Source organism: Macrosteles quadrilineatus, unplaced genomic scaffold (genome assembly GCF_028750875.1).
Source record: "Macrosteles quadrilineatus isolate MER2022 unplaced genomic scaffold, UCM_ALF_1.0 Scaffold_6__1_contigs__length_79288215, whole genome shotgun sequence".
Taxonomy (NCBI): domain Eukaryota; kingdom Metazoa; phylum Arthropoda; class Insecta; order Hemiptera; family Cicadellidae; genus Macrosteles; species Macrosteles quadrilineatus.
The window spans coordinates 713744-741653 of record NW_026542599.1 but is presented as its reverse complement, the minus strand read 5'-3'; the positions used below and the strand labels follow the sequence as shown (position 1 = coordinate 741653).

The 27910-nt window shown below is 34.1% G+C and overlaps 2 protein-coding genes and 1 long non-coding RNA gene across 3 annotated transcripts; 2 read left to right on the top strand and 1 right to left on the bottom strand.

Annotated features, from left to right (window-relative positions):
• Positions 1 to 1128: 1128 nt before the first annotated feature.
• Positions 1129 to 17834, top strand: LOC128997313 (uncharacterized). Its single transcript, XM_054422946.1, has 12 exons — positions 1129 to 1357; positions 3308 to 3429; positions 4009 to 4061; positions 5065 to 5128; positions 6651 to 6795; positions 8709 to 8797; positions 9684 to 9869; positions 12830 to 13005; positions 13700 to 13853; positions 14523 to 14706; positions 15440 to 16299; positions 17292 to 17834. Exons 2-12 carry the CDS (start codon positions 3337 to 3339, stop codon positions 17361 to 17363), a joined length of 2076 nt encoding a protein of 691 aa, XP_054278921.1. The 5' UTR covers positions 1129 to 1357; positions 3308 to 3336; the 3' UTR covers positions 17364 to 17834.
• Positions 17835 to 19745: 1911 nt separating this feature from the next.
• Positions 19746 to 20703, bottom strand: LOC128996198 (uncharacterized). Its single transcript, XR_008491028.1, has 2 exons — positions 20574 to 20703; positions 19746 to 19950 (listed from the first exon to the last, which is right to left on the bottom strand). It is a non-coding gene; the product is annotated as an uncharacterized LOC128996198 (long non-coding RNA).
• Positions 20704 to 22149: 1446 nt separating this feature from the next.
• LOC128997681 (uncharacterized) lies at positions 22150 to 27910 on the top strand. The gene is made up of 6 exons (XM_054423327.1): positions 22150 to 22307; positions 23562 to 23692; positions 24684 to 24769; positions 25428 to 25535; positions 26708 to 26836; positions 27713 to 27910. The coding sequence occupies exons 1-6, from the start codon at positions 22155 to 22157 to the stop codon at positions 27829 to 27831; spliced, it is 726 nt and encodes a 241-aa protein (XP_054279302.1). The 5' UTR covers positions 22150 to 22154; the 3' UTR covers positions 27832 to 27910.

Here is a 27910-nt window from a genome sequence, read left to right as displayed (position 1 = left end):
TGACCATTGATTATAAGTGCTGTATTTAGTGAATGAGAGAATGCGAATGCAAAATTAAAACATGCACCTCATACCTCAGAGTGTGTCACTGCCTCAAATAATTGAATACAATATTAAGTTAAATAAACGTACTTAACATTTGTCTTAGGATGCTAGACACGAACCTGATTTGTTTTTCACATGAATCAGGCTAGACCTAGGGGTTACGGCATTATCACTTGAGATAAAATCCATTGGTGATTAGGCAGGATTTGAACCCGGGTCCCCTGGAACCGGAGTCCCGTGCTCTAACCACTAGACCAGCTCGCTTCCCCGATTACAAACTATAACTCCTACTACAAAAGAGGGCGATGAGAATAATAACATCTTCTGGCTACAAAGCACACTGTCGGCCTATCTTCCTCGAGTTGGGTGTGTTGACTGTCTACAGCCAGTATGTCCTTAACATCTTGACCCTGCTGAAGATAAACATTCATAATTTTGTAGTCAGAGATAATGTACATAGCCACCATACCCGCCAAGCTTGTGACATTGATCTGCCGAGATGCCGCCTAGCCCGCTCTCTGAAGAGTTATCCTCGGTCGGCGATAAGGCTGTTTAATTCCTTGCCGGTTCATGTGCGCAATCTGGACCTTGATGATTATAAGACGGCCCTGCGTGACAGGCTGGTTAATAGGCCTCTTTACAGCCTCGAAGTCGAAGAATTAGGCAACGAGCCACTTTTTAGCCATTGCCACAGTGTAAATAGTATTGTGTAAATAGTATTTTAGTATTTAGTAATCTGACGCAGTCATGCCGATTTCATCGGTCAACGACATAGACTACAAGTATCAAGTATAGTATTAGTATTAATGTTTAATATAGTCAATGATTCAACCATTGACTATATAGTCAATAATTCAACGTAGTGTTCTATAATCAATAGTAATATAGTGAACGGTTGGCTACTCTGTATGGATTTTTTCTATGGTATTGTTTTACATTTTACATTTATAAACAAACAAATCAAGCCAGCTTTCAATGGTAAACAAAAAGAAGTCAATATCAATACTGAATCAAACAAAAATCAAACAAACAAACATATAACATAACCTGTTACTGTCACTTCACTGCTTAATAATCTGGGTTTTTTTGTTTTGGACGTTTTGGTTTTTCAACGTTCCGTCTATAGTTGGGAAATTAATAGGCGTTAGCATTAGCAAACACAAAATTTCTGCAGCCTCCTAAAATAATTATAAAATAAACTTTTCTCTAGCTAAGTAAGTTAATTTAACGCAATGGGCCTAGGCCTAGTCTTCAGACATTACTGATAATTTTATAGACCTTGTGTAACCTCAGTGATTCTCTAAACCTACAAGTGAGTTGAGTTAAAAATTATTATTTAGGCATAGTATATAATACAATGTAATTTAACTTATTTACGCCACTTGTGTAGGACACCACATTTTAGCCAACAAGCTAACTAAGTTAATTTGATAGGCCTAAGTAGGAAATGGGAATCATAAATCTTCGATGCTGTATTGTAAAGTCTTCCATTTGGGAGTAGCCCTTAAGTAATGACAACAAGACATTTTACCTTCTCCTACTTATTGTCTAACCAGACCTACTAAGTTAAATTAATCTTAGTACTGTAGCCTACAAATCTTATCCTTTTCGTCTCACTGTGGATCGAGTTACATTAAGTAGCCGGTTTGTTGTGTTTAGACCTCATCTTACCTGTCAATGTGAGGACTGCTCTTGCACTAAGACCTATCAAGAATCAATATTTTATTCCAGTAGACACATAACTTAACTTACATGCATTGGTATATTCATTCATCATGATTTAAGTTATATCTAGACTATTTTTACATTTAGACAGGGACACAATCCTCCTGAATATTACTCTAATAAGTAGGGAATGAGATGCCGTACCCCTAAGCCTATGTAGCGTTTTCACTGTCCGTAATCTGCAATTTCTTTATAGCTTTGTGAACCATATGAAAGTTTAGTTATCAAGATCAAACCATTTAAAAAGATACTATGTCTACCGTACTTTTCTCATAATCGAACTAGCTACCATCCAACCTCAAATACCGGTATGTAAGTTAGCCTAGTAATCAATTTAATTGAATTATGTAGTATAAGGGCTAGACATAGCCTATTATGTAATGTTTAATGGCCAAATAAACAATTTGAATTTGAATTATCAATAATTTAAGATGGGGACGCCACTATTTGCGTATTTTAACCCAAATATGAGTGTAGGATGAGTGGCGTGATCTTTTAGTCTTGTTAGTGACTAAGGCTGACCTGTTCCTTAGACTGTTAATTAACAGCCCATATAGCCAGTGGCAACTAAGGGACCTACTGTAGGCGAGAGCACAGAAAACATACTACTATAACCCAGAATGCCAACCGCATGGTAAAAAGCGTTAAGTGTTTTGAGAGAGCTTTGCCTGTCAATCGTAGGCAGCGCCACCAGCGTTGCTATGCTGAGTGCATGGCAACGCTGGTGGCGCTGCCTACGATTGACAGGCAAAGCTCTCTCAAAACACTTAATGCTTTTTCCCACGCGGTTGGCATTCTGGGTTATAGTAATATGTTTTCTGTGGCGAGAGTTGAGAAGTCCTCTGAGTCCTGGCCTATTCTAAAAATGCAGGCGCTTGCTACTCGACGGCTAGGCGCGCTGGGCGGGTAACTCATGTTCCACGCGGCAGTCAGGGCTCACATCCACTGTGTTAAAACCATAAGAGCACCTGCAAATACCGTGTGGCAACATACAAACATTGCTGCATTCGCTTTGGCTCAGAGGTTTTCTTAACTCTCACCTACAGTACAGTTTATAGTGGAAAAGAATATGGTCTAGACTCATCAAGTAGGATGGAGCTTAACTTGTGTCAGGCGCAGCTATCAACTATTTTATTCTACTTAGGTATATATAACTTAAGTAAGGCCTATATAGCCTACCCTGGTGGGTATACTTAATTACCGGTACTTACTTACTTACTTGAACACTACTTTGCATACACACCAATTTGGAACAGATTTCAATTCGATAGTTTTTTTTTTTCCTAATGTGATGAAACTAATTTTCGCAGGGGGCAGGAACTTGTTAAACAATAACATGGCAGTGAATTAAGTAGAAAACACAGTGTTAGTCTAAAATTTGAAACCAGCTTGCTAGGTCGTAATACTAGCTCGATGGAGACACAAATTTACAGGTAGCCTTCATATAAGTGAAATAAATGTAGGATTATGTGCAATAACTACTTATTCACTTGATTTAGGCTACCTACTTACTAACCAAATATAATTTGTTCTTTAGTCAAATAAGGTTGGAAACACTGTGCCAAGATGCTGCCGAGCATGCCATCGTTGATGACTCCAATCAGGGAGTTAGGGGATGACTCGAGTTCAAGCAGTGATGATTCACCAACTGTTATTCCGGTAAGCTGATTACTTAGGGTAGCCTTTTAAATTGTAAGATTGAGGGTACCGGTACTTCAAAATCAATTAAGAGGGACCACCAAGATGATATTTGACTTGTTATTCCCTCTCAGTCTTAGGCTTAATTATTTAAAAATTTGTTTAAATAATCTGTAATTTGTGTAAAATCAACCATTTATGGTATTGCACATATGCTCCATTCACTTTTATTTAAGTCAAGGTGGAACCTCTCAAGGTTTAGTGGAAGTCTGTTACAGTCTTTATGTTTTGTACACATTTAACCTAACAACCAAAATAGGATTTGTAGCCTCAATCTAACTTATGTTGGTGTAGATTCTATCTCTTTGTTCAAAAACCAACTATCCCTCTTACGCCTCTTTCACGGCGCGCGCCGCTTCGTGTGAAAGAGGCGTTACTGTGCGGACTTAAAACATAGACCAATGAATATTTTGACATAGACAATTTGAGAGTGTTGGAGTCAAGGAAATGAAAGCGTACATTTATATTTTACTCTAAGTATATTTGTTTTTGTGTTAATAGGACCCTCTTATTGAATGATTACCGGTAATATTCTTTCAGGTTGAAAATGGTGGGCTAAACGAAAACCATATCGACAGTTCCTTGCCAAGTTCGTGAGTATTTTGCTTAAAACTCATATATATTAGAACTAGTATGTTTAAAATCAATGATGTAATTAAAGGTTTCATTGTGCTTTGTAGCCCAGGATCACTTGCAGGGAGAATTTAAGACTTCTAATGTGTACTGATTCTTTTAACAGTGCAATTTAGTATGAAATAGTCAGCTGTTTAGTAGCTACGCTGACTAAAATTAATGTAACAATTGGAATAAAGAGATATTTATTTATTTAGAGTTAAATTTTTTAATTTACCTGCCTGTTCGTTAATCCTACGTTTATGCCAACCGGTTTCTAGATTAAAATCTCATCTTTAGGCTTCTTCAGATATCACTCAAGTTGAGGTCATCGGTGAACACAAAAACACAAACAAAAATATAAGTAAAACATCAAAACACCGCAGGACTACTGTACAAATATTTACAGCTGGTCAGTACAGGACACTAAGACGTGACACATGTAGATGACTGAATCAGAGACTACAATAAGATTGAAGTGTCCTTGCTCCACTCCCGTTATTTATTGAATGCTGGTGGTATTGTTGTCCTATAATCACTGTGTCATAGATTATGTTGGATTTAAAAGAAGACCTTTGATTTAAATTATGTTGCGGCTCATTCTTGATTGATTTGTGGATCTCTAATTCTTCCAAGCAGTCTAAAAATTGTCCTTTTTATGGTCTTTGAGTGCTCCAAACATTCATGAGTTTAACCGATAAGAATCTCAATGATTATGAAAGAAAAACATTTTGGAGGGATAGTGAAAGAAACCTTTTTTTACAAAATTATCAAGACCACCAAAGTGACTACCCATCGAAAATGAAAGTGTGATCCACTAAACAAAGAAGAGAGGTTTTTACGGAGCACTTACCGCATCTCAGTGTGCTTATTTGTTGATATATATCCTTAGAAATAGGTTTACCAATATTTAAACTGATAAAATTTTTTATAAAAAGAAGTGATTATTATGAGAGATACTTGAATTGAAAATTATGTTAACAGGGCACCCAACAATACTCCTGAACCCAGTAGTGTTGAACCTATTCAAACACAGGATGAGGAACAGGTAAGGACAAGATTTCTTGAACGTTTCAGTAATAAGACTATTAACTGCAAGATCTCTTTGACAACACATTTTACGTTCAATCCTGTTGCACAAACCTTGAAAAGATGTTGACTTTGGCAACAATTTGTAATGTAGAAAATTGCAAACATTGTTTAGACGTCAATAATATTTGATAAAACCACACCAATTCAGCAAACTGACATTGACTTTGTTTTTCCAATTCCAATAAAACTCAAGTAATGCATAGTTTTTATTATGAAACCAACAAATTGTGTAGGGTCTAAGTTCATTCTTACTAAACCTCTATTGAATAAACACTAAATAGCAATGTTGATGGATTCGCATTGGTCCTTCAAAATTTAAGGATTGAGTTCATGCTTATTTATATAAGTTAAATTTAGACACTATATAAAGTAGTTTAAAAGATCATGGAGTCATTGGTGTTATAATTGTATGGAATACTTACTACCATGTAGGGGAGACCGGGGCACCTTGGGCCAGTTTTATATATTAGCTTTTATAATTTATTAATGACTTTACTAAATGCAAAACTAATATTTTTATTGTAAAGTACCATATTTCATTGATCTTAGCAATTTTTTTCTGATTTTTTTCATGGAAAATAAAATTTGTAGTAATTTTTTTCTAAACTATTTACATAATGGCCCACTCTACCCCACAATGGGGTAGGGTGGGCCATGAATAAATATTATGCCTTAATGTTGAGAAAAAACATTAGTATTCAAAATACAAAGTTGAAAACCTATGAACATAATTTAACAAACATTAACAACCCTTTAGAATTGAAAATCTTTTAAAATTAGAAGTCCTTTGATATAAAAAAAAATCTTTAAAAATGAAAAGACGATTGTTTAAAAATTTCAGGACAAACAATTGACGTAACATTGAAGATCAATAGAAAAGCTCAATTGAGTTAAGGTCCTTTCTGTGCCTCCATGTGGTATTGGTTTTGGAAGTTTCCGTTCTATGTCCTGTTTAAGAGCTAGGCCCAATGTGCCCCGCCAAAGATGGCCCACTGTGCCCCTAATGTTGGTTTTTAGGTTAGATTTAATTACCACCAAACTAAGATGAATACACAAAAGAAAGAAAGTGCAGTGGCTTGGTAAGATATAAAACTAAATATCTATGTTAATTTTAATTTTTAATATATACAATAACTTGCCAAAATAAGATATCTTAACACTACCTGTTTCAGCAATCAGACTACCAAAAACAAACATGTGCTTCTAACTTCCCTCCAAATAGTTGTAGACTCTAGATTTTTCTCCTCAGTGTGACCAACCTAGAGACCTTTCAAAAGAATATTTACCTGGTTTATTGGAAGTAGTTCAGTATGATATATTAACTATGGCCCACTGTGCCCCAGTTTCCCCTACCAATTCAACTATGGTATCAACTACAGTTCTGAATATTTCGCTAAAATTATGTTACATAAATGTATTTTAGTCCAAACCAAACCCAATGGTTGAATATAGATATTTTTATTTAAATATGTCTTTAGGCGCAGGAAAAGGCCCGAACAGCAGAAAAAAGACCATCTACCGAGCCAACTTCAGCGCAAAAGAAGAAAAAGAAAAAGCAGCATAAGAAAATCTTGGCTGCACTGGCAGTAGAGAATGGGGACTTGCTTGATGCATCAGCTCAAAGTTAGTATATTTTTCATTAATTACTTTAATAAATTTTGGAATTGAAGTTAAGTCTTTAAATAAGTCTCTTGAATCCAAACTCAAAATTACCTTTATAGTGGTAAAACCAACTTATGTAGCCATACCCTATGGCTAAACGTACCATAATATAATGTGCATAATATTATTAAGCTTTGTCATTATTAGTTTATGACTTTAGTCCCATGATGGCCTAAAACTGATTTCAAATGAGTATAGTTATCAATAATAAACTCATTTAATACTTAATACTTTTCAATGAAATGGCGACCATACAAAGTAGGTATTTTAAGCCAAGTATGAATGGAGATGAGAGTAGGATGAGTGGCGTGATCTTGTAGTCTTCTTAGTTTCTAAGGCCGACATATTCCTTAGACACAGCTGTTAATTAATAGCCCACACAGCTAATGGCAACTAAGGGACCTACAGTTTATAGTGGATCCGAACCACATTTTTGCCTTTTTTTGATATATATGAATTGGTCTAATTATCAGGATAGTACTGCGGATAGTCGCATTTAAGGTTGTCAAAACACCTTTCTGTCGTATTATAGCGAAAACAGCTGTTTTCAACATAAGCTTTCCAAGACCAAAGTGGCTCTTTTATCCCTAGGGAAATGAATTAGCTGAAGTCAGGGTCAGCCGTACTTTTTTGTATTTTTCCTTTAATTCTTTACAACTATAGGCTATAAGTTGTATGTATTATAACATTTCAAGTGCATGTAAATGATGATGTATTGTGGGTTTATTTGGAAGAACTGTTTTTTTCACCCTGCTTTTACTCTTTGCTTTGTTGCTTATACTTGAGGCTAAAAAGTCACTTTACTGATAAAATATAGTATATTTCAATTGTCTTTATGCCCATAGCAAGTTTTAGTTAGTTTTTGAGTTTAATGTGTTTCAATCCGTAATATTTTCACACCATAGATCACTGTTTATCCAATACTAGCTGGCCCGACAGACGTCGTCCTGTCCTAGTGTGGATTTATGTCAAATGCTCGTTCATTTTCAAGATGAGTTCGTTCGCATGGCTCAATCATGTCCTGGTTAAAGTTTGTTCGCTACGCTCACTCACCTTTTGGTTGTTAATTAGCTGTTGAAGTTTGTTCGCTACGCTCACTCACTTTTAGGTTGGAGCTCGTTCGCTGCGCTCACTTGCCTTCAAGTTAGCTCGTTCGCTACGCTAACTCGCCTCCAGGTTGAAGTTCGTTTGCTACGCTCACTCATTCCACTATGCGCTCACTCACCTTTTGGTTGCAAGTTAGCTGTTCTCATAAATTAAAAAAAATATAGTGCTGCACCCTGTTGGTAAATCTATTAACTTTTTAATGCTATTGAACATTACAGAATCAGATAGTTTAGTTGAACCAGCTGTTAAGATTCTTTAATTCCTTTTAAATATGAGTACTCATAAGGTTAACATGGGAAACTCCAGAGCCACTGGGGCGGAGCCCTTTTGACGGATCTGCACCAAACTTCACACAAACCATCCTTGAATAATGCTTAATAATGCCTGAAAGTTTCATTACAATCTGTCGAGCGGTTTCGGAGTCCATAAAGGACAAACATACAAACATACAAATATACAAACATACATTGGATTTTATATAGATTCAGTTGATTGCTGGTTCACTTTGCATTCCTTGATGTCTTGAAACTGGGCCCAACTTTCCTTGGTCATTACGCTTTTAATAAATGATTATCATTCTATAAACGTTTGGTTCTTGTCTGTAACAAGGCTGTCATCATTAAGACTATTTTCTAACTCATCATATTTGCCTAAACAAACGCAACCCTTTGGATTAATGTCACTTACCGACATTTAAGAAATAGCCTAAGTAAGAGACTTGTCATTTCTATTCAACTATTATTGAGATTATTTTGTTTTTGTCGTAGGTTTCGCTGAAGCTTATTTTCAAAAAGTCAAAACTCGTCTGGATGATGAAAAATGGTCACAGTTCGTCCAAGAACTTGTCAGTTTCGAGGTAAGAATATCGTCATCTAGTTTTGAGTATTATATTGTTTTCAATGTTAATGTAGTACATTAGAATCCCTTTTCTTTGAATTTGATTCTTAAAAACCGTACAATTATTAACTTTGGTTCCTTTTTCACAAAGTTATGATCCTAAATAAAGAATAGGGGTGTGCCATAGGGATGTGGACCGGGTAAATACCCAGTTATTATACTTATCTCTACATCATAAAAATACATTAAAAAAATTTAACAGATCAGCTTATTATATCATATTACGATAATTAAACTTCACATAAAGCTTTTTGTGACAAATAATAGCTAAATGTACCCCGTCAGACAATCCATGACATGAAGTATCAAACGTGCTACATATGTTTCGGTGGTTATTTAAATAACTCCACCATCGTCAGGCTAACAAAAAGATCCACTTGGCTGTGTTATTTAAACATCGGCCAGAACATATGTAGCACGTTTGATACTACATGTCATGGATTGTCTGACGAGATACATTTAGCCATTATTTGCCATATAAACGCAATCCTGGGGCTATAAAAATGAGTTTTAGGCTTTTTGTATTCTTTTTACTATTTATTACACTGGCTGGATAGCTGAGTGGTTATAGTGCTCGCCTAGTAATCGAAAGGTCGCCGGTTCGATCCTGAGAAATGTAAGTAGCTTTTTGATGGTTTGAAACTGGACCCAGCTGTTCCTGATCATTGGGCTTTAAATAAATGATCCTGACTATGAAACAGCTGATCTTAGTCAGTAATAAAGCTACACAGGTCATCACACACCATCTACAATCATCCTTCACTCATATTTGGGTTAAAATAAGCACCTAGGTGGCGTTCCCATCTCATTGTTATTGATTGATTTTAAAGTCAAATTCGCTATAGGAAAAACCAGAGGGTGAAAGGAAGCCTGTGGAACTCTACCGCAAGATGGAAATTCTCCTGAGTTCTCACACTGACCTGATCGATGAGTTCCTCAAGTTCCTCTTGCCTCACCAAGCACTCGAGGTCAACAGAGTCATGGACTTCTTTAGTCTCGACAAGATGACCGAGTTCTTTCGCAAACTCAACGTAAGTTAGGTACCTCTAGTATATAGTTTATTGCTTATAACACCTGACTATACTAAACTACTGTATTTCAAAGAGCTATACAGAGAGAAAACAATTTATTAATAAAAATAAAAACGTCTGTCTTAAAAAATAAGTTTGCCAATGACACAGAAAAAATATACACTTAAAATATTGAAGGATTATAACAGCTATAAGACTGATTAATTTTTGTTTGCCTTATAAATGACTAGCAGAGTACCCGTCCTTCGTACGGGGTTGGCATATAACTATCAAATGCTTATAGCAGTTATGAGTGAGGACATGGTTTAAGAAATTTCGGTTCTTTTTGAAGTTCGTTCGCTACGCTCACTCACCTTTAGGTTGGAGCTCGTTCGCTGCGCTCACTTTCCTTCAGGTTAGCTCGTTCGCTACGCTCACTTGTCTTCAGGTTAGCTCGTTCGCTACGCTCACTCGCCTCCAGGTTGAAGTTCGTTCGCTCACCTTTTGGTTGCAAATTAGCTGTTGTCATAAATGTAAAAGAAATAATGCTAGTGCTGCACCCTGTTGGTAATCCTTGTAACTTTAATGCTATTGAAAATCATAGAACAGAACCAACTTGTTTAATTGAAACAGCTGTTAAGATTCATTAATTCCATTTCTCATAAGGTTAACATGGGAACCTTTGCTCCAGAGCCACTGGGGCGGAGCCCGGAAGGATTTTTGGGATAAAAATATGCCTATATGTTGATCGGGAATATGAGCTATCATCATGCCGAATTTCAGCCCGATCCGACCAGTAGTTTTCACGTTTACTTTTCCCATACACACAGACACCACCTCTTTTTTATAATAGTATAGATTTCTCATTATAGTCAATGAACCTCTTAATGTTTCACGTATAATAATTTTCAAAAAGGATCTGTCCGAATCATATTGTTTCCAAAAGTTCACAAAACATTTTGATAATGTTCCTCTAGAGCCAATAAACAATACAATCACCTACATTTTTGAAATTTTGCTTGAAATATTCCAAGGTTGATTCATAAATTTATTTCTTTTCCTATTTACTTAATTAGGTTGATTTCATATCAAATTATTGGATTAAGAATTATCCCTTTGTTTGTTTATCTTTCAATCAACAAAATATCCACTCTTCTAGTTTTCTCATTATAGTCAATGAACCTCTTAATGTTTCATGTATAATAATTTTCAAAAAGGATCTGTCCGAATCATATCGTTTCCAAAAGTTCACAAAACATTTTGATAATGTTCCTCTAGAGCAAATAAACAATACAATCACCTACATTTTTGAAATTTTGCTTCAAATATTCCAAGGTTGATTCATAAATTTATTTCTTTTCCTCATTTAGCCTACCTAATTAGGTTGATTTCATATTATATATTTTATACTTTATCCTTGTTATTTTCATTGTAATTGTACTCTATATTCAGATGTAACCTACTGTTGGATTATTTTATTTCTTTGTATGTCCTAATTAATTATCAACTTATCATCCTTTATCCTTATTTAAGAACTTGGTCGGTATGTTATTGTTTTTGGTTATCTTTTTTTAGTTTATTATTTTGCTTATGATTTTAATTTTGACACCCCATGTTGATTATTGGTTATTGCCTACACACCAAGCAGCAGTAATGACATGAAAATCCCCAAAACATTATTTTTGGCGTCACTCTTATTGTTATAATATTTTATTTGATTTGTGCTGATATTCATGATAGAGTCTCAGTCTACCAATTCTTATTTTGTGTGATATTTTTGAAATGTTTTTCTTTAAGTATAAGAGTGTGATATTTTTGTAATTTTATGTTTTTGTGTCAAATCTAGTTTTTATGTAGGCTGTGGGCTGTGAGTGTATGTGTGTTTATTACAATGTTTTGGTTTTTAAAAGTATTTTTGTTGTCTTTTAAGTTAGGCTATCACATTTTACCTTTTATGTTATGTTAAAGAATATGGTTGTATTATTGAGTAATTTCTCATCAACATTTTTCTTTTTAACTTACTGTACTGTTCAACAGGACAATTTTTCATTTGTATTTTTGTGGTGTAGTTTCCATTATTTATTTATGCTGATATTCATTATAGAGTCTAACAATTGTTGTTTTGTGTCATAAGTTTCAGATTGTGATTTTTTGTGATCTTATGGTCATCATGTGACAATCTAGTTTATATGTAGGCTGTGTGTTTGTGTATTTATTACAATGTTCTGGCTCCAGAAGTATTATTTCTTTAAGTTTTGGATTTAACCTTTTATGTTATGTTTTAAAGAATAGGGTTGTATTGTTTAGTGACTTATCAACATGTTTTTCTTTTAAATAACTGTTCCTCCAGTTTTCATTAATTAAATTACAATTATCTAACTAACATGAGTAATCCAAGTTATTTTAATACCCTTTGCATATAATTATTTTAAATTTAGGATAAGTTTTTTTATGAAGTTCTCTTCCATTTATATATATAATTGTTCTTACAGTTTCTTAAAGGTTAATTATCATGTTTCGTGTTTGTAAGGAGGAAGAAAAGGTAAGCATAAATAAAACACTATAACTTATGATATGTATATTTAATGCAGCAGCCTACAAGTAGGCAAACATTTAATAACAATGTTTTTGTGTATACTTAAATGAATGAAGCCATTAAAAACTAACCTCATCAGGCCTAAGCCCATATTACGCGCAACTACTCGACTCGACTCGACTCGAATTGAAAAATCACTACTCGCCCCCCCCCTATTGATTTCATATCAAGTTATTGGATTAAGTATTATCCCTTTGTTTGTTTATCTTTCAATCAACAAAATATCCACTCTTCTAGTGCTTCCGTCAGAGGAAAGACAATGTACTTCTTCATGCACTTCCCATGTATTATAATTCTCCCATTCCATAATTCTTCCCTTTCCATTATAATTCTAGGTAAAAGGCTCTACTTTCTCTGTGTCATTAGACTCGGCATTTGTTGACAGATTCTCTTGATGAAGCGTCAAGTGCGACAAGTACACACAGCTCTGGAGTCTCTCACATCGAGGCAGAACGTTTCATTGATCGATGTTAAGGAGAGTATTCTACCTCTGATCAAGTCCAGCCCCTTACTGACCAACCTGTTCTTGGGCCTACTTCCTGGAGAGAGGCCACCTGACAGGTGGGGGAAAGAGGGACCAGAGGGTAGATAGGGGAAGGGAGAGATTGGGTGGTTGGCCAAGGCCCGTAATCCTACCTCAACCCCTGATCATACACTTAGTCAGAAGCTTCATTTTCTGGTTGTAGTGTTTTTGGACCAGTTATTTATAAAAATAACAAAGGAGTTTTAAATTTATATTTTTAGAGAATTTCCTTATTTTAGAACTTTTTCCATTACCATTTGGTATATAACAACGCTTCAGTATTATGAATTATTTGTTTTTTAAGCTCCCCAAAATATATTAGAAAGAAATTTCAAAATTTTATGGTTTGAGCAAAAAAATGGGAAACTCTCATTTTTACCCTTGGGTGAAGTTAAAATTCTTAATGTAACTTGTTTTTACAGCTGGCTTCAAAAAGTTATAGCTTCAAACTTCATATACAGAATAAGTATTGAGCACCCTGAATTGATTGTTAGGTTATTTTACAACATAAATGCAACTAATACCTCTCCAATCCCATTCCTCGTGATTGTGACTTGTAAGTCACACTTCTGAGTTCTGATTGCCTAAGTCTCTACAAATGAGCATAGATCTAGCCTTGAATGACCTCTCACTGCAGTATTATGTATTAATTGGCAGAAATTGAGGTAGCTTATTCCTTGTAGAGTTTCAATATTTTTACTACCTCAATGTTATTGACTTTTTGTTCAACAGCCTAATGACAGATTTTGAACAAGCTGACACCAAGGAGGAATCAGAGTGTGAGACGATCATCGTACCTGATCTTGCCGACCCTTACGGCACTGATAAATGCATCTGCAGCTGTCATCAGGCTCAGACTCGGCACTGTTTTGCTTGCGGAATTAAGGTAAAATCAGTCAGAGTTAGTTAAATGATGTGTGTTCTGCAGAAATTGGTTTGCTATTATTGTCATTATTACAATTAGGCCCACTGTCTTGTTACTAAATAGATTGATATACAACCCCAAATGCCATAGTGTGGGGGTTGTCATAATTAATTTGTGATAAAAATGTTAGAGAATTTAGTATATAACGTTTTATTATGCCTAAATTGTATATCTTAATAAACTGAGTAAGATTGTGAAATCATTGTGATTATCTTGTAAAGCTTTGTCACCAATCAAGATCAGCTGGTTCTATGCTAGTCTTAATCAAAAGTGTGTGTGAGTCTTATGCAGATGGTTGTCCCAACTACCAAAAGTCTGAACTAAACGAGAGGGAGTTAATTTTACTTTGTAAGTCAACAGATAACAAAATGGCTGTTAACATTGGTTGGATATTTGAGTGTAAGGTTACCAGTTTTATCCTGAAGAATCAGTTCATTCATTTATAATTGTTCAAACTGGTAACAGTCAATCTTAATTATTGGGCTTTTCATAAATTTTCCTCGATAAATAAACAGCTGATTTTAGACACTACACAAGGTATATCACTCATCACAAAGTAATCATCCATTGGTTGAAACACGCTTTAGTTTTGTCTGCATATCAAAACGTTCACACCAATATTATCAACAGTATCTGAACGGAAGAGTATACATGCAGTGTGGAAAATCTCTGCGGCCAGCCATGATCGAGTTCAAGGACAAGAAACATCTGGATCTGCTCAAATGGGAGGAAGCAGAAAAATCACGGAGCAGACGACGATTGGTGCCTAAAACATTGCATTCTCCTGGCCTTTTCGACAATAAACCAAATGCAGGTTGGTTAATCACCTCCTTGAAAAGTTCCATTTTCTTCAACTTTCACTTTTGTAGGACACTAGGCAGGCTCTAGACCGGATTTGTTTTCTTATTACTTCATGCTAGGTTAAAGGGTCGTGGCTTTATCACTTGGATAAAATCCATTGGTGATTGACAGGATTAGAACCTGGAACTTTGAGGACCAAAGTCCCGAACCACTAAACCAGATTATGCCCCATGGCCATAGTTATTGTACTATTTTGTCTATTTTTATTACAAAACAATTTCAATGGTCATGATTTGTCCAATAACAAATAATGATAACTTTAATAATAATTTTATGACTAAACTAATCACACTCTGTTCCATGCCCAAGTCAAATAAAAAAAAATATACTCCAATGAAGTGAACACATGCCATGCATACATGCCAATACTCACACCAATAAAGTGTGATTTCAGGCATACATCATTTAGTTGGCCAGAAGTAACATTTTAGACAGACTTTCACAAGTAGCAAGATGATCATGCCAAATGTTTCACACCATCAGTAAACTACCATTTTGTTTGTATAAGCAATTTAAGATGGTTACTAACCATTGGAGACCAGAGATGTATTAGTCATTAGGGTTGTACATGGGGATATATTTTTGAATCAATGTTGTAAGTTTAATGATAAGTCTACAAGAGTTTGAAAGGAGAGTGGAAAGGCTTACATAAACGTTACACAGTTAAAAATATCATTCTGTATCAGATTCCGAAGAAGACTGTGGAGTCAATAAAAAGTCTCCGAGAACACCCAGGACTCGCAACTCAAAACCAAAAGTCAGCAAGAAAGAAACAATCGAAAACAAAGAAGAAGTTTTAGATGGGATTTTCCCATTGCCTGATGCAAAAGCAGATAACAACCCACAGGGAAACGTTGACGGTGAAATAAAACAGGGCGGAGCTGATGAGCACGACTGTGATGAAATAGTTCTGGAGAACGATTGTAATACTGAAGAAGACGAAGAGGAGTATTTGAACAAAGGTGTAAATTCTGAAAATGAGAGCAGCATTGAAGCTGAAGATAATCCGAAAGATTTGGAATGCAGCTTTGACGAGGAAGTGGATGATTTCGACCATAGTGAAATAGAAATTTGTGAAACAAGAAATGACATACAAGAGGAAAGATTGAAACCAAACGAAGATAACAATCCAAAAAGTGAAAGCTTGTCAAAGACTGTTGATAAGATTGCAGGAACTACAAAAGTTGAACAGACTGAGTTAGAGTCTTCATCTAAAGACGTTGACATTGACATTGTGAAGGTTGAGCCAATGTCAGTAAGCTCTCATGATGTTATGGAGAAAATGGAAGATGTTGATCAGCCATTTACTGAAGCAAGCTATGAAATTAAAACAGAAGTTTTAGAAATTGTTGATGTGTGTGCTGAACAGTGTGCAGAAAATGTCAATCCTCAAACGCCAAGTGGATCCAGCCATGACGACTCTTCATTCAAAGAGTGGACAAAAGAAGAGGATAAAATCATCCTGTTGACTTTTCAACATGAAAGTGGACTCGAGCAGACATTCAGAACAGCAAGTCTGCATCTACCTAACCGCACACAGGAAGAGGTAAGAATTGATTGAACTTTTATCGGAATTTAGAATTATTCTATAATAACATATCATATTGACTTTGGCTAATTGTCTCGTTTAATGTTGTAGCAGCTGGTGATTAAAGGCGATGGGAGGGGTCTGTAATTGTAAAAAAATATGCTGTCACAAAAATGTATTAGAGAATGTACAAAAAAAATTTTTTAACTTTGTTTTATTAATATTAATTCAATTAAATTTCATACTACTGGAACACCAAATATTAATAAAGATTAATGTTTACCTTGTGGTATTCCTATCCAATGCTAATTTGTGACATGTTTCGTCAACACAATGACATCTTCAGGCATCCACTATGACTTTTATCATCAATGAATATTAATTAATTATTAACAAAAATAGTCATTACACTTGTTACAAAAAAAAAACATTTAGCTAATAACAATAACCAGTATCGACATTGCGGCGGCCACATCTCTCGAACGCAAACAATTCGCCCAGAACTAAACAATTTTCAAAACTTGAGATATAAACTTGTTTTTTTTTTAGTTTTATTTCTGTCCAATATCTCTGTTACTTATAGTTTAGAGTAGTTGACAATATATATTGTACATCACTCGTCCAAAATGTCTTTACCGTACTTGTATGTTAATCCCACGAAATAGAACAACTGTACTCGTCCGGTAAACGTCTATTTTCTTGATTAGTAATGTAATTAATATACTATTATGTACCAGTACTGGTGCTAGAAATGATCTGAAATTGGTAACAATCAATCTCAATTCGCAATAAAACAATATTTTCCTAAACTGTGGCTAGACTAAATTGATGAACGACTTAAATTAATTGGTTTGACAAAGTTAATTAACAAATTAACAATTAATGAAGTTAATTGGTAAATAATGTTTTTTTTTTTTTAAGTAGCCTACTTAAGAGTACTTACTTTTTGATCATAAGTATTTTACTAATGGTGTATGAAGTAAAACCTAATTATTGTTTTATTTTTTCAGATCCAACAGAGATTTGAGGTTTTACTGAAACTTCTGAAGGAGATGTACCCTAATAATGAACCCCCAACATAATAGGTAAAGTGATTAAAAATCTTACCTAAAGCCTCCAATTGATCTAACTAAGAAGAACCTGGCTTGCTGAGACAAATGATTCAATGATTTGCGATTTCCTTACTTAGCTGCAGTCAAATCTGGCAGCAACTTTGGAAGGACAATTTCTACTCTTCGTCTAATTTGTTACAACTTGTGAACTTCAGGCATGTGATGTTATGCCAATAACTTTACTTTTCGGTTGCTTCGTAGATCATAAAACATGATCGATGACCGAACAGTTGGCGTACCTAAGTTGTGACCGAAGTTTTGTGTTGTTTTTTTGTCCATTGCAAGCTTGCAAACCGAAGGTTGGATAAAATTATTATTAGACCCTACTGTAGTTACTCGAGAGTGATGTAGGTGGAATGTGTTTGACATGTAAGCTCAGTGGGATTTTTTATTTTTGTAACAAATTTTATTTAAGTATAACCTAATAATTTACTCACCCTATATTTTCACCGATCACTTGGTAATTTCTACTTTGTACCATGTTTTATACAGGTGTTGGTATTTGATGTTCGGATATGTACTGAATGTCCCAAAAGGGTTTTGGTTTTATATTACTTGGCCGTTTATGCACCAAAATATGTGAAACTACAATTTATTAAGTCGATTTTGAAAATATTTTGTGAAAATTTTAGCTTCCCAACATTTAAAGAGACAAAATGGTGGCATCTTATCTTATCTTATCTAACAGGGGCAGGTCGAGACCTTAAAGCACTTCATCGAAAATCAAATTATTGCGCACCCCAGACAATTGCTTTCTTGTTGACCTACAAGTTAAGGCGCCCAATGAATGCCGGTAGCTTCCCAATTAGTTCATCCTCAGGAAGGTATCTACATCTAGCCATATTTCCAAGAGTTATCAATCCAGCGTCAGAGAGCTCGTTACAATCAAAGAGTAAGTGATCAGCTGTCTCTTCTGACCTATCACAGTACCTACAGATCGGTTCACCATCATATAAGCCCATCCGTTGTAAATGTTTCCTGAATCTTCCATGACCAGTTATCAGTTCAACAGTTAATTTAATTCTTCGTCTGTCTAGTCTCAAGAGGTCAGAGGCGACCTTTTTGACCTCTTGAGACTAGAAAGACGAAGAATTTGATTGGTGGCATACTGAACATATTACCGATTTGATAACGTATACAGATCTATGAGTTATTGCCTTATTGGTTTACTGTGCTGTTGTTTTGGCACCTTTTTTGACAGTTTTATGATTTAAAAGTATGCTTAAGCAATAAAAAATTACACCTATAACCTTGACAAAGGCAGTTTTACAAATTTTACCGAACCAATTATCCCATTAACAACAATTTTTGTCAAAAAAGTAGGTGATTCTTAAGATTTGAATTTCAATTTAACTGCAATCAAGTTTCTCAACACCTCATACAGTATTCTTTTCCAGTGTTCAAACTGCTAAGTTTGGTGTCAAAAGTGTATGTATTCTCCAGTGTTTTCCAAAATCTTTGCTGTTGTACAGTCTCTTTCTGTGGTGTTGATTTGAATTATTGTTGTGTCTGTATATTAATTTTACATCACTTCTATTGTCTATATAAGTTTTAACATTTATAATGTTGTTAATAAACTTTATTACTCGTTTTAAAAATATTTTTCCTTGCGATCAACCAACAATTATTTTTTTCTCTTACAGTCTCTTGCCAAGAGTCAAGACAATCAAGGGCTGTTAGGCCTCGTTTACACAGTGTATTTTGAGTTACCTGCCATCTGGCTTTGTGTAAATGCGGAGAAGTAATATTTCTCAACTGGACTTCATATCCAGATCATTGATTGACTTTACTTTTTGCATGTTTCAGGTTTGAAGCAATTTTTAAAAGATGTAGGCCCTAGGCCTACTATCTATTTTGCCTTGTTAAAAAACATAAAAAATTCTATATATTGCTGTGCTATTATACCACTATTAATAGTGATTTTGTTGTTTGATGTTGAAATTCTATAACAACAAATTATACTAAAATCTAAATGAGATCCAAGTTTTTGTATAAGTAGATCAAATAAACTACTACTTTTCATCCTCTGTTGACTTTAAAGTATTAAAATTTTGCTGGTAGTTAACAATAATAAACTGTTGGAAAATAAATAATCATTGAAAACTCTATGACAGAGGCACCAAAACATAAATAATCGTGAAAAAATAATGGCTCGTCACCAAAATTTAAATACAGATGAATCGACAATTCAATACCAGGAGATTGTTGGATTAATACAATGTGTGAAAACTAACGGTTAAGCTAAGAATTTTTTTTTTTCGTTTTTATAAACTCCTTGAATATAAGGGCTTGAAATTAATCAGTTTTACTTAATCTCACTGGTGTAAGTAAACATAAATTAATAATCACTCGTAAAACTTAAGCATTTATTGAAAGTAACTTAGCCCATCTCTGAGTGAAAGTAATACAAGATACATCGTAAGTTGTTCATCGTCAGTCTTTTTTCTCTCTACAAGTTCGAGTTCCCAAACAGGCAGCAAACAAGCAAAACGCCAGGCAGAGAAGAAACTTCAACTTGAACTGCGCCATTTGAATAATCAGAAAAATTGACAGGAACCTGGAATAATACAACATTTTAACTGACGGTTACAATACCTAACAAAAGCGCTTTTCAGATGAAACTCAAACAACAATATATCGTTCCATAGCACTTTTCGGGAAAAAGACGCACAACAATATATCGTTGCATAGCACTGAAAGGGTTAACCACACTAGTTGTAAATTATTTAGGTCAACTATTGTATTTTGAATAGAATTACAATATTTCGGACATATATAGGTATAGTTATTACTTGACCTTATGAAGACTGTTATTTACTCTTGGTGTTTTTTTTTATTATGCAATTTAACTCTCCTCAAAACTGTAAGATATTAGTTCTTAAATTCAATTCCTTTCTTAAAATAACCAAGCCACAGAAAACATCTAGTCGATTGCTTGGGCTAAATTGAAATTAGTATAGACACAGGGCTGAAACTTGAAGCAATGATCATTTAGGAAAAGGATAAATTTCCACATTCTTTGACAAATTATTTTACCAAAATCATTTATAAATCTTGTTTTAGAGCAACTTAACTATGTCTGCCTACTTGTTACACCAAGAGAACTAGACTAGTTATTATGCACACACATTTAACCTCTAAATTCTGCAAAAAAATCTACTTAAAGGCAAATAACCTCACCTTAAACTCAAACCTTGAATGAACAAGAGTCAAAACTAAGTATTACTGTATTATCAAAATCGGTAAAACTAAGAAACTGAATCCTGTCTTGTCTTGGTCAAGTTACGCCTACTGATAAGGTTATGTTGGTATAGTGATAACAATACTAGCTTTATCAGCTAAAGCATGATTTGTTGGGTAATATTTTGACCAATAAAAATATTGCTTAGTTGAAGGATTAACAAATAGTTGCCCATTATGCTGAGCTATACTCTGCATGCTAAACTAGTTTTTTCATGCAATAACTATTCAATCTTAGTATAAATTTATAGATTATAATTTTAAGAGATTACTCAATTAAAAGGAAAAATGTGTTAACCAAATATTTCTACTCTTGTTATTTACTTTACTAAAAATAATTACTAAGCTATAACTTTTTTTAAACTAATTCATATTTTAAATTTAATATCGTTGAAATAATGTCTAACACTTTTATATCTGTTCTTTTTGTAAATATGAAGTGAATGTAATAGAATAGTTGGTTATAGAACAGTTTCTAATTGATTTGTAACAAATTTCAACTGCAAAAGAAAATCTTTAAAACTATCATAAACAGTTGTGAATATTTTCAAATATCTTTAAAATATATATTAAGCATACCTTTTTACACACTCAGTTTTTAACCTCACAATAGTGTACAATAAACACAAAGTCAAAAGAGAATCTGAAGCAGAGTCGTAAATCACGAGAAGACGTGTGCAATGTTGGAACTGATAGTTCAGAGTCGTCGATATTGAAAGTGAACACTTACATCACAGGTAAGTGCCGGTTAATTTCTCCTTGTTTTTTGTTAAAGCTTTGATAAACATTGATTATGAGGATTAAATGTAAAATGTTCTATGAAGTGATTTCCAAAAAATATGATTGTTTGGGAAATGTTTGTAATCACAGGATATAAAGATTCCATTCCAAACACTTCCTACTTGAGTCCTACAGAAAAGGCATGAGTTGTCTTTACAACAAATTTACTTATTCGTAGGATATTTAGCTATTATCATTTTCATCCTTTCTGTTGAGTAGAGACTTCTTTTCTGTAAAATGTGTACAGTAAAATACACCTTTATGCATGCAAATTAACTTACCAATTTTAAACTATTAGGCAAATTTTAGATTGACAACTCAACAAACTAAGTATTGGAAAAAAATTAAAACAAAAATAGTTTTATTAAATAACAATAAGTTTAACAATTAGTTTTAAAATGCTATTAAAAATATATTTTTTATCTTCTGTAGGGGTTTTTTTTAGTTACTGTTTAGGTAGGTACGAATAACTTAATCACAAACAGCAACAATTAAAACAAAACTTAAAAACTGATAGATTTTTTAGGAAATTTACCATATTATCCCTTTAAACCACTTTCAAAATTAAAAACTTTTGACCTACCGTAATAGATTATTCCCTTTATGGGAAATTCGCTAAAACCGTACCAAACCTTAAGTAGAAAACTAAATCACTTTTACCAACAAACCTTTGTGATACAGTAATTAACGAGTTGAATGATATTTTTTGACATTAATTTCAGCCCGTGCATCATGAGGCCTATGTACACACTTCTGATCCTGGGCCTCTACTGTCTGTGTGGTATCACGGTATTCCTAATCTTTGAGATGAAGACGCCAGACAACTGTCCGCATGAGTTCATGTACGGAGACACCTGCAAGAACCCAAACACACTAGCCAGGGGTCTGAGACATGTGAGTGTCAAATCTTCGGAAAACTTACGCTTTTTCTTGATTCTTGATATTGTGTTGAATGTTGATCAGCTGTTTCTTTAGGCATATTCGTGTTACAATATCACGAAAAACTTTACAAGTTTTGTTGGGATAGTGTGACACATAAAAATCTGAAAAACAGGATACTTACAAAAACAGGTTTAATTATTTAAATTTACATTTAACATGTTGTAGTCCTTCTCACTCAAAGTAAAATATTATCCCTCTAGTGCTGTAAAATTACTGTTCATCAGGTACCGCAATTTTGGTGATTTTACCCATAAAATACCATAGTTACTCCCCACCGCCACAGGAAACATACTACTATGACCCAGAATGCCAACCGCATGGTAAAAAGCATTAAGTGTTTTGAGAGAGCTTTGCCTGTCAATCGTAGGCAGCGCCACCAGCGTTGCTATGCTGAGTGCATGGCAACGCTGGTGGCGCTGCCTACGATTGACAGGCAAAGCTCTCTCAAAACACTTAATGCTTTTTATCATGCGGTTGGCATTCTGGGTCATAGTAATGTTTTCTGTGCCACCGCTTACCCATAAGGGTTGTTGACAAGCTTATCGGAGAAAGTATGTGTCAGTTTCGGAATACCACAATCCACAATAATTAGTACGATCATTTTACCAATTGTGATGAAACCTGTCTGCAATAATTCCTCCAATAACATAAACTTACTATAAGACAAGGAATAAATAAATATAGAAACAAAAACCCCTGCCGCAATAAACCTGCAGTCTCAGCGAATTTCCATTCACATGGCTAGATTTCCACTAAAATATTCCCTTAAAATAATTGTCAGATTTATTTACTTTTAATTAACATTAATTTTAATGAATACTTAGGTTTGCTGCTACAGGGAAGGTAGTGAGGTGTTTTATTATTGAAATGATGATAGCTTAGTATGATACAAAAAAATTTCAAATTTGAATAGGATATATTTATAAACAAGCAAACTACAACAGTTAGTTTATTTATAATCCATAATTGAAATTCTTAATTTATCCTTTTTTTTAATTTTCTCCTTAACCATTTTAGGGAGCTTACAACAAAGCTTAATTTTGCTAAATTATTTCTTTTAAGTCTACAAAATGGTTTAGAAGAAATTGAGAAGTTTAGGGAAATTTGCTAAAAAAATGTCTTGAATTTAGTTTAGTATTTTTCATTTTTGTTGCTTGGTTAGCATGTAATATCTAGCACATCTAAATTAACAAGCTTCATTTTTAGTTTGCAGACATGTCCCCGCTGTATGAAGTGTTCAGTCTTAATGCCAGTGATGCTAGCCACATAGACAACGTTTGCTACACGTTCTTCCATCTGGATTTGACGTCTTACCTGATTTTTAAGTCTGTTGTTTAGTAAGTATCACAGATATTAATTGTTATAAAATACTGACCACTTTCAAGAGCAATTTGCCATTGTGTCAATGTTAAAAGGAAGTCGGGAAAGCAACGGAGTTGTCACAGTCGAGAGTTTTCACTTAACTGGAATAATTTCAGTGGTGGAACTATCAGAGTTTCTGGGTTATTAATTATTAGTTTTATTTATTTATTTTTATTTAGTGGGGAAAGACCAACTTTTGGTTACAGAAAGTAGTAAACGTTCCAATCCCATGTTAGTTGTACCGGTAGCTTTTTTTAGAATGTGCTGCTGTCAGTCACTGATTTATGTCATACACACAAACCTTTTAACCAAGCAAAACTTAAGGACAACTTGCTGCAAACTTTAGCCCTTTAGATGCCACATTAATAATTATCAAAAATTAAGGATGACAAGGTTTTACATTCTGTGAGAAGCTTATTTAACTCTCTACTTTTTTGATTAAAAAGTGTTTACCCAATGTTTTTGGCTCACTTGGATTCCGGCTTATCAGGGTTCTAATCCATAATTGAATTTGCTTTATCAATGAAAAAAAAAACATTTTGTACCCTACTATATTATTTAAAGAATGTATTGAATAGTATTTTTGACTTTTAAACCTTTACACTATAATTACTTATGTTTTCTTAGTATGTCGATTGTTTTTGTTCCAATATAAAAATTCAACATCAATGAGCTAATGTATTATGCCAAAGTTTCCTCTAAAACAAGGCTGTGGTGTTGGTGTGTGGCAACGCACTGGCATGTCTGGTGCCATGGAAAAAACAAAAACAAACATGAAAAATATAAACATTAGCATATGCTCCATTATATAGTGCAACAGATGTTTCCGTTTGCCAGGTGAGCGGTGTTACCACTTTTGTCTCACCGCTGCCTATTTTTAGAGGAGGCTATGATTACGCTCCCTTTTGATCAGCATTGGCTAAGTACGTGAGCAGAATATAATTTTTCAAAGCGTGACATTTGCAGTCACAACAATACTGGAGAGATAACCCTGCTAGTGGAGTCAGAAGTGTCTAATAGACCTGGGGTGTTCAGAGCAGCCAGTAAACCAGGTCAGTACCATTGAATATCTACCTTGAATACCACGTAAAGGTACGTTGAAGAAAACATTCTGTTCCCACTTAAAGCTGTAGATTTTTTATATAAAAAGAACCTAGTTTCAGCCATTGTCAGAGTATACTGGTATTGATCTAAATATGTGGATCCTCTTGTTAGTCTGACGGTGGTGGAGCAAAAAAAACCCGTCAAAACATACTAGCAAGTTTCAAATTATACTACTGTACATGTTAGAGATTGTCTGACGAGTTATGTTTACTGTTTAGCCAATATTTGGTTTTTTAAATGGTATAGTTTTTTTGGAAGAATAAAATATTGGGTATTAAAAATGGATAAATGTTGGTGTCGACACATCACTATAACATCTATTTTTACAAATTAAACATTGCAACAATATTTTAAATACCAAAAAAGTTTAAAGGAGACACCAACTCATTATGTAAAGGGAATTGTGTAGTTAAATTAGATAGTTTGCACTGTAAATACAAATGGTGGCATGAGGTTTTAAATAGCTCTCACCCATTTCTAAACTAAAACTTGTTCACAGGCTAGAGCAGCTATAAGCCTGCCATCTATATTTTATACAATCAATGGTATGATTTTAGCACTGTTTGCAAGTCACACTTTGTCTAAAGAGCATTTTCCATTTTCCAGGTAACATGTACGACGTTTGTTCAACACAAGAATATCTCCTGGGCCGCTACAATTGCACAGATGTCAACACTGTTATTTACTACTTTTACACCTGTTTCTTACACGGAGGTAAGCATATTTATTTACGACTTTCATTAAGAGCTGCTTGAAGTGAAACTTTCTCAGTATTAATTAACATATATCCTCACATACATTATGTATACATACATGTATATTTTTGGATACTCAAATAACTTCAATAATAAAAGTTACGGACCTAATTTTGGCCAAATTTTAAAAATCGTGAAACAAATAATTAAGACTTTTGTGCAAAACAAAAACAAAAAACTAAACGAAGCTGCATATTTATTTTATGTTGTGTAAAATACTGTGTTAGATAGAATCATTAGTAGATAAACCAACGAAAAATGGCATCTGGTTCCAGAAATCAACCCAACTTAAGATTGAAGCAGCACCCTTCACATTTGAAGGTGATCACTATTTTTACTTGGCTACGAAGATAAACTGGTTTGTGCAAAGGTTGTGTCATTGAAAGTGGATGCTATTGTGTAAAATTTTGTTCCTCATACTGCAGAAAAAACAGCCATTTTTAATGGATGAGTTGCGGGTCTAAAGTACCATTTTTACTCTCTAGGGAGTAAAAATCATTTTTAGTCTCTAGGGAGTAAAAATCATTTTTAGTCTCTAGGGAGTAAAAATCAGCTGTTGTAAATTTCGATTGTGGCGCTTGTATCGATTGAAATTATTTATTGATTGATTTATTAGATGAGGTTTTAGCCTATTGTTGTGGATTGCTCGACAATGGTATAATAGCACAATCATAATAGACAAAAAATTGAATCACTTACTAAACAGCTGCTTATTTGCTTTAGCAGAATTGAAAACAAGCTAGATGTCATTTTGAGAGGTTATCTTTACATAAAAAATATTTCGTTTTCTAGCTTAGTTTGTTAATTAATGATGCAATATGAAAAACAATATTGCAGTTCACCACACTGAACTGCAACTTGCATTTTCTCGGATTTTTTTGGAACTCATTTTCCGACCTCAGCTTCGCCTTGATCGTAAAACTTGACCTCGTCAAAAAGAGTCACTTTAGGCCATAGTGATGAAATATACTATTATAACTTCCCACTTTTGGTAAAAACTTCAGAATTTTCAATCTCCTACACCCATTTCTACAGTTATAATTCATATTTATTGCATAAATTCCATGCTGGTATAATTTTGTTTACTTGACATAATCATAATCATTTACGATCACAATTTACGAATTACAGACTGCAAGCGTATGAGTGGACCTCAAGATGTTCGCCACACATTGACATCGACTCCCCCAGAACAGATATCCAAAACCTGCTACAAACTGGCCATGTCTGACCTCAAGCTGAAGACATTAGAATTTCAAGGTATAAACTAGTTCAGTGGATTATAAGATAATTGATAATTTTATATCATGTTGTGAATGCTGAAGGATTAGTTAGGCAAATCCTATATATCCGACGGAACTGTGCCGTATCTTAATCTGCTTTTGGTTGCTTGATCTGTTTTCGAGAAGTTATATCTATCAGTTTAATTTTTAAGTTTTGACTTACAGATTACTTAAACTATACAAGAGGTTAAATACCTGGTTGCCAAAGGTAATTAATAATTATTCGCCTGAATGGTGAGCGGTTTTGACATTCAAACAACCAAGGGTTACATTACTTTGGAACCAGGTGTTTAATCTCTTGTATAGTACAGTTGTAAGTTGTAAGTACCTAATTACCTAAGCCTTCAAACTCGTCACTTAATGTAATTTGAATCTTAAATTGATTTATATTGCTATTTATGGCAAAAAGAGTTACAGTATGATATTTTTTTAGGTAGCGTTCCCCAAGGAATATCCAGATAATTGATCATTTTTGCCTTTGAGAACACTTGGGTACCTATATCATTACTACTAAATCATTCATTATGTAGTTAAATAAGATTATAAATAAGTCTTTGACAAACATGTATTGTAAAGAAATTCCTTAAGAGTTTAGAATTATGGCTGTGACAATTTTTGGAAACTATTGTGTCTTGCCATCATACTTAACATTTTTTCTTCTCAAAAGTGAGTTAGAAGACCACAAAAACTGAAAATCGAATCTCTTCTAGTTAAAAACATAAACCCGTGATTCATCAGATTAAAATCTGAATTTTTGTTCATTTTACTTACTTTTACAATCTACTCAACTCAAACTGGCTGAAAGTGTCTTCTTAAGCTAAATACCAATTGTTTACAAGTTTGTCTGTTGAAGGTCGGATTTTCACTGTGTTCCCCAACAAGTTACGCAAACGTTGCGTCACCTCTTTCAATGGAGCGCTCGCCATCAATGCTCACAAAGTGGATCAAGAAGACGAACTGGCTTACCCTTGACAACGTTAACCCTTATAGGGGCTGTGTATTATATTGGACTTTTCACTTTTGTATATAAAATAGTATAGACTGATGAAAT